This window comes from Otolemur garnettii, unplaced genomic scaffold (genome assembly GCF_000181295.1).
Source record: "Otolemur garnettii isolate 467f Iridium unplaced genomic scaffold, OtoGar3 scaffold00007, whole genome shotgun sequence".
In the NCBI taxonomy this organism is placed as follows: Eukaryota; Metazoa; Chordata; class Mammalia; order Primates; family Galagidae; genus Otolemur; species Otolemur garnettii.
The window spans coordinates 26,422,325-26,429,511 of NW_003852402.1; the positions used below are offsets into that span (position 1 = coordinate 26,422,325).

The 7,187-nt window shown below is 36.4% G+C and overlaps 1 protein-coding gene across 2 annotated transcripts in view; it reads right to left on the minus strand.

Moving 5' to 3' along the window:
• Window positions 1-436: 436 nt before the first annotated feature.
• Window positions 437-7,187, minus strand: part of NUDT4 (nudix hydrolase 4) — a 23,469-nt gene continuing 16,718 nt past the window's right edge. The window contains exons 3-5 of one of the 2 annotated variants that reach the window (XM_012801209.2): window positions 6,100-6,144; window positions 3,524-3,608; window positions 437-3,259 (exon numbers count right to left, since the gene is read on the minus strand). In XM_012801209.2, the coding sequence (XP_012656663.1) occupies window positions 3,057-3,259; window positions 3,524-3,608; window positions 6,100-6,144 (333 nt within the window). In that variant the 3' untranslated portion in view covers window positions 437-3,056. Of the gene's footprint in view, window positions 3,260-3,523; window positions 3,612-6,099; window positions 6,145-7,187 lie in introns of both variants that reach the window. The other variant, XM_003783354.3, reaches the window with a different exon arrangement.

Below are 7,187 nucleotides of genomic sequence, written 5' to 3' on the forward strand. Positions count from 1 at the left end.
TAGTGGGTTAAAACCTGACCCAGCCAAACTGTAACAAAAAATAGCCAGGCATTGTGGGTGCCTGTAGTCCCAACTACTCGGGAATCTGAGGCAAGATTATCGCCTAAGCCCAGGAGTTGGAGGCTGCTGTGAGCTGTGATGCCAAAGTACTCTACCGAGGGTGACAAGGTCAAAAAAAAGAGACAGTGTGTATGACTGTCAATGATGGCGCAGTAAAGTTATTACTTCGGACAGCCAGAAAGGTTTTCAATGAAGATGAATGCAATGAGGTTGAATGTGAATACAGTACAGATGGCCCATGGTTGAGGAAGCAATGCACTGAAAGGTGTAACGCTCCCCTGAATATCTGCTGTAAATACACATTTGCGAGTCAAAAGCACGTATCTTACTTTCAGAAAGCTGATTATTTGCAAATCTCTTAAAAAACCCACCAAGATCATTTATTTCATTTTTTATTTGATATTTCCAAATATAAAAAAAGTTAAGATTCTTACACCAATTATCTCAAATGAGACCATGCAAAGCAATTCAGTGTGTACAACAATCATTTTTCTCCTTAGGTTCTGCTGCTTTATACAATTGTGTTATTGACAAAATTGGCTGTCATGTGCCTGGTTGGAAAATGTCATCTGCTTACAAGAAAAACCATGCAAGACAATTTCTACTTTGTCTGCAAGTCAACTCACAATAACTGCTTATTTTCTTTTATTTAGGAGGCACATGGAACTGAAAGATTTAGCTGCCCAATTTTATTGAACTACCTCACCAAAAAAAAAAAAAAGAAAAAAGAAAAAAAATCACACATGGACAGTCCCAACACTCTGCAAACTTTGGAGGGTTGAGATAGTAGACGCTATTTGTTATCTTTAGTACATTCAAATATTTAGCCTGATAATATTGGCTTTGTCTCTTTATAGGAATCTCTTTAGGGCCTCTCCTAATTTTGCTAGACTGGGTTCCAGAAGAATAGTGTAAAGTGTAAAAACTGTTTTCTGTTGGCATTATACAAATTTTTGCTAGTTGCATAGACTAGTTTGTTTGCTAAATGGGACTGAATGAAAACCTGACCCAGTGGCACTTACTCAGTCCAAATCCTGACCAAAGAAAATTATACAACATTTATAGGCTAACTTTTAAGAGATGGTTGACATTAATACTGTACATATTTTACATGTCAAATACATAGTTCAAGATTTTATAAAATAAGTTCATGCATTATTACCTCTAAGAATATCATGTACAAGATAATCCCTCCCCCCAGTACTTGCGACAGCATTGCAGGTGGAAGCAATCTTATATACAAAACAATCCAGTTTCTCTGCTGGGTTAAACATATAATTTAAAGAAATTTCAGAGATTACTGACAGAAAAATCTTAGTCCATTAAATATAGAAAGTGTCAATTTATGGGACTGGAAATATTTCCTTTTTAGAAAACACCCAGAATATATAATCTCTGTACAAGAAAAATATAAAAATTCTGGATGATTATGTTTGATCACACTACATAATTTAGAATGAAATGTCATTGGTTAAAAGTTTTTCTATTTACTCATTCCTTGGACAGCATTAATTTGGGAACGATTTTTATTTAGCTCAGCTGCATTTATGGCACAAGATTTCATTTTCAAAATGGCACCAATTTTCCTTAAGTGTAACAGCACTGTATTTTTAGCAGCAATTTTATTTTGAAAGATTAACAATTGGTAGAACAAATGTTTTAATTATACTTATTTTTTACTTTATAGTCACTAGTGATAATTATTTACAAAAAGCTAAAGGCTGCATAAAAAAATGATCCTTCACTCTCCCCCACTTCACCTCTTAGTCAAGGGTTTTTCCTCCCACTTCACTCTGACCTGGACGGGGAAGTGCAGAAATTTCAGACAAGGTACCTATGTGTTTTCGATGGGATTCTTGATTTTTAAGTGAGTATAAAGACAGGTATAAGACAAAGTAATTCCTAGATCAGGTTATGTTCCAATGCCCCCAAATTAGTTATATGATAAATAGTACCTACTGACAACCTAAGAGAGATAAGACAATTGAAGGTGCCCTAACAATCTCAAGTCTGTGACAGCTGAACAGCAAGAAGGCCATTTTACCCAACTGTGTGGCAGTCATGACAGACTGGCATTTAAGGTTAGATTCTACTCCTGTGGTTACTGGTAAATATAAAAGTGTAACTGAAGAGGTGTCACACTAGATTTAAAAAACTGCAAATACGTTGTAAGAGCAATTATATTGAGGGAAATATAGTTCTGAGTTATTCTGTGTTGAGAGATTATAGTTAATGGGACCCAGCAACTTAGCAAGCTCAATCAAATTCTGTGAATATAATTTTCATGGTAAAGTGTATTTTACTACATGCATCTTACTAATATTTTCCCCAAATTTACCAACTCTATTGAGTTATAAGGGCAGTAGCCATTGTCAAGTAGCTAGTGACAGAACACTACTTGTGAAAATTCAGACAAACGAGTTAATGAATCCCTGAAAAAAGCAAATTAAATCCTTTGTCAAAATAGTTATCGGTTCATACAGAAAGAGCCCTAATCTGCAATTGATAAATTAAAATTGTGATCCTATAAATCAATTTTGGGGATGGACATCTGATTCCTTTAATATCAAGAAAATTTTTCATTAATTCCCACCACAGAAGGATTTATTGAGTATGTTAATGCTGTGAATGAGAAAATTTGGGGGGAAAACATACCCTAAAATAATTTGATGCAACAAAATAAACCATACTGATGTTAAATGGACAAAAAACTCACAAAATGCTGTGGAAAAAAAAACCAAAATAACATGGGGAGTGGGGCACAGTTAAGGCATCTAAAAAAAATTCCACATGGCTTTGGCTTATTAAAATATTTTACACTACTTTTTTTTTTTTTAAGAAGATTTGAAAGCATCTGAAAAACATGCAAATTGTTTGAAAACCCTGCATGGCAAATTCAGACAGTTTGCAAGCATCATTCAGATGTTCACCAAAGAATACAAAGAAGCCTCCCCTCATGACAATGCCCATGGAGGGAGAGGTCTTCCCAATTCTTTCTATCTTATACTAGATGGCAACCCAGAGGTCTGTGCAGCAGTTACAAACAAGGCGTTATTATCTGGAAGAGAAGGGACCATGGAATTCCCATTGGTTGGGGAACAACCCAGCTTTAGCTTTTCCAGATACTCTGCGTGTACAGGTTTATGACACTGGAGAACTTTGATTGCATCTTCTACTTTGAACCACTCTCTCTTCCTTCCTAGAGAAAAGTATGACACTGGTTAGCACAAAGTCAATTTTATAAAGTAAGCCATACCCCGCTAATATCCCATCACTCCCCCCTGCAAAGGTCTTATAAAACAATTATGCTGGGGAAGAATTTTAAGATAATTCCAATGTGGAGATACATATTTATTTTCCCTTCTCTAGATGAAAAACGACCAAAAATAATTTAAGATGAAATGGGATACAAGAATGTAGTACCTGAATTAAAAGAATTCAGATAGCAAAAGGACAAACTTACCAATATTAACAGAATCTTCCCAATCTTCTAATATTTCAGTGACTGTAAGAACATAAACATATGTTCTGTGCTTTCGGTCTTGGTTCTGCTTGAATATAGAAAGAAATGCATTTTAATCTACAAGAGCTAGCCATGGACACATTTTCAAGGGAAAAATAATCAGTTCTGGCACATTGCTGATTAGCACAGGTGAGTATACTCTAGTGTAGTCCATCACAGGGGCATTTATGCAAGCAAAAGGTTTAAAAGATAGAAGACTGAAATTGGACCTTCATCACCACCAATGGTGAAATTAATTCCCAATACTAAAACTTTTCACTTTGATTTCTGTATATTTGACATTATTTTCATATAACCTTAAGATTTGGATGTAATCTATATTAAAAGAACTGGATTCCTATAGTTTTTATGCTAGGTCCTATTCCCTGGGGCTAATCCTAACCACCTTTTAATGCTATGAAAACTGTTTCCTTCAAAACTGAGTTCCTTTAGAACACTCGTCTTACAGGTTTATCAAGATTTGCACAAAGCACAGCCCTGCTAACCTAGTCTGGGCCCCCTCAACGTTGGACATCTATTAGATTACTCAGGATGAAGGAAATTTTATTTATTTTTTTGAGGCAGAGTCTCACTACGTTGGCCTCAGTAGAGTTCGTGGTGTTAGCGCACAGCAACCTCCAACTCTTGGGCTTAAGCAATTCTCTTGCCTCAGCCTCTCAAATACCTGGCACTACAGGCGCCTGCCACAAAGCCTGGCTATTTTTTGGTTATAGTTGGCACAGGCTAGATTCGAACCAGCCAGCTCCAGTGTATGTGGCTGGCGTGTTAGTTGCTGAGCTACAGGCGCTGAGCCGGGATGAAGGAATTTTTAAAAGAGACAGTTTCAATGAGTTTGGGATGAGGCCTCCCCAAAAGTGTTGATATCTTAAAAGCTCCTAATGAACTACATACAGGTAGGATTGAGGAGAATACTGCGCTAAGTGCATGTCTGTAGTATTATTTTAGTACTATATGCTCAAACTCCAGTATTTATCCATATTAAAATTAGCACCATGCTGTGTCCCTATAAAAATTAAACCTAACTGTCTTAGCATAATAGGGCCACCTTCATCCTAATTAAATTTATCCCTGTTTGCTGTGGTTAGATTTTAGAAAATTGCTGTATTTTTTTTCTATCACAAATAACCTGGATAATCCATGCATTCAAACAGCAACAAATAGAGGCATCTGTCATTCAAACATTACTTTTTCATTAAAGAATCAAGTTGTTTCTATGGCTGTAAACCAATGTGTTTATTATGGAGGCGTTTGTCCTTTCTCTCTTTGGGATGCCAAGCCTTCTCCTCTCTCCCCCATTTTCCCTTCTCTCTCTCTCATCTCTTCCCCCACTCTCCTGCCTCTAATGTAAAATCAATTTATACTTTTATATCTTAAGAACATACATGTATATTTATTATACTATGTTCAAGTTCACTTAAAATTCACTAGGGTAAAATAAATGCATGGGATATTTTAATTTTCCTTGATATTTCCAAAAGCTACACTGATATTTTCTGTTAAATAGTGCTCGTAAAGCACTTAATACTGATACCTTCCCATATTATGTATGCTTTCTTAAGGTCATAAGATGTTTTCTTCAAAAACCCTTTCACAGCGTGCTCACAGAATGTGTTTGCACCACAATTTTTGGTCACTGTGTTTTTCACTTTAACCACGAGATGGTGCTATCTAACTGGTAAAGTGCTACAACTGGAAAAGTTTAAACAGAACCTAAGGACTTTTAATTATTATATTCTGCTGGGAGTTGTCAATTCTGCCAAGTGCTGTACAACTGGGGTTCTTTTCTGAATTCTTAAAGACTAAAAAATAAAATGTTATGGTTCTACAGAAAGACTTAGGTAGCCCTTAAATAGTATCTTGAGAAAAAGAAAGGAACCATTTCTCTAGTATACCATACCACTAGGTCTGTCTCGCTCTTGGATGGAGATATTTTTCAGACCAGTTTGGGTCTCAGAAGCCAGCCTTTCTCCTTGCTTTCCACAGATTGCCTATCACTTGCAATTCACTCCCTGAAAATTCCATTCTGCCCGCAGCAATACGGAATTATATATATGACAGATAATTCTATTCTTCTAACATCTACTCCATGTACCGGAGTTTTGTGTCTTCATACAGTCCTTCATACGCCTTTAAAGGCGTTGTATGTATTATCTAATGGTGTGCACTGAAGGCACTGGATACATTTCCAAGCAGAATCCGCAAGAGACCTAAGTCCCTATGAAGGGAGTATACTACAGAGTCTATATCTAAACAATATACACAAACTAAGAGAAATCCTTTGGTGTCAGCTTCATGGTACCGTCAAACAGAATTACTACCATTATAATGCTGTATAAAACTGATGGCATATGAAAAAGTTAAGTGGCTTCTATACTTACCTCTTTTCCTAATCTTTATACTGACTTGCCTAATTCTTAGATGAATGTCTAGATTTCAGGCTGCTGCCAGATTTGGCTAGTTAGGAAGAAATAATTAATTCTACTATTAGCAAACTGAAGATTAGTTTTGTAACTCACCTCAAATATGCCCAGGAGTCTGCCTAATTTTCCTTTAACTCCAGCCTATTAAAAAAGATTAAAAATTGAAATGTAAAAAATGTTTTCCTTTTTATTACAAAATTTATAGAAAGGATATGTTCTGGGTATTTCAATTTTGAAATCTAAACACAGTGCCCCCGTATCAAGTCACTTTCTTCCTGCTTTTGTAAGTTTTTTTGACTATACCAACATTCATAATCTGTGGTTTGCTATAAACCATAGTTTAATTTATTCCACATGTAACTTCCTGTTGATCAGATTGTCATCTATTTTGTAAGAAGTGGGAATGACTGATCAAAAGTTAGACTTCCTAACAATTTAGGACAAACTTCCAATGAAAACAGACTTTTCTGTGTGAACTCATTAATAAACAGGTTCTTTTCCCTTCTTACTTAACAGTCCCACCTTTCCCGTTCTTTTCACATGGATCAGGGGTGCAGTTCTTTCTAGGCACCCCCTTCTGCACAGTCCTCTCTCTCACTCATACCCAGCCTTGTAACGGACCAATTGCAGGGTCATGGTGCTTTCCATTCAAATCCATACTACAAACTCAGATTGGTACATGTGGCTTCCTCTACTTAAACTGCGTTCTTCCCTCAGGAAGCCGCTCATTTTTCAAGCGACATCTCTGTGAAACCTTTCCTACTACACACCAAAGCCCAGTGAGAGCTTTAGCCTTCACTTCCTATTTATCCCAGAACTCCTGTTCAACAACTTTTTATGGCACTTGTGTTGTTTGGCTTGTGAGTAGAACCAACTTCTACTTACTAGCAACTGAAGAAGACAAGCAGGCCACACGTGCTTTTGTGCCTAAGTATATTCCACATTTTACTAAACCTTAAGACAAAATGGGTAAAAGCAATTTTCTTCCTATTCATCTGAGGAAGAATTAGAGCATATGATGAATGTTTCTGCCCACTTCTGTTCAACGCAATGCGAAGCTTGCTCTGAGGCAAGGCCACCATGTCATAATAGAACATAGATTGGTGATCTAGTAATAAATCAGATTAATAAGAAGTGGAATGCTATGCAATTCTGTGGAGACTGCCACTTTTTTTTTTTTTTTT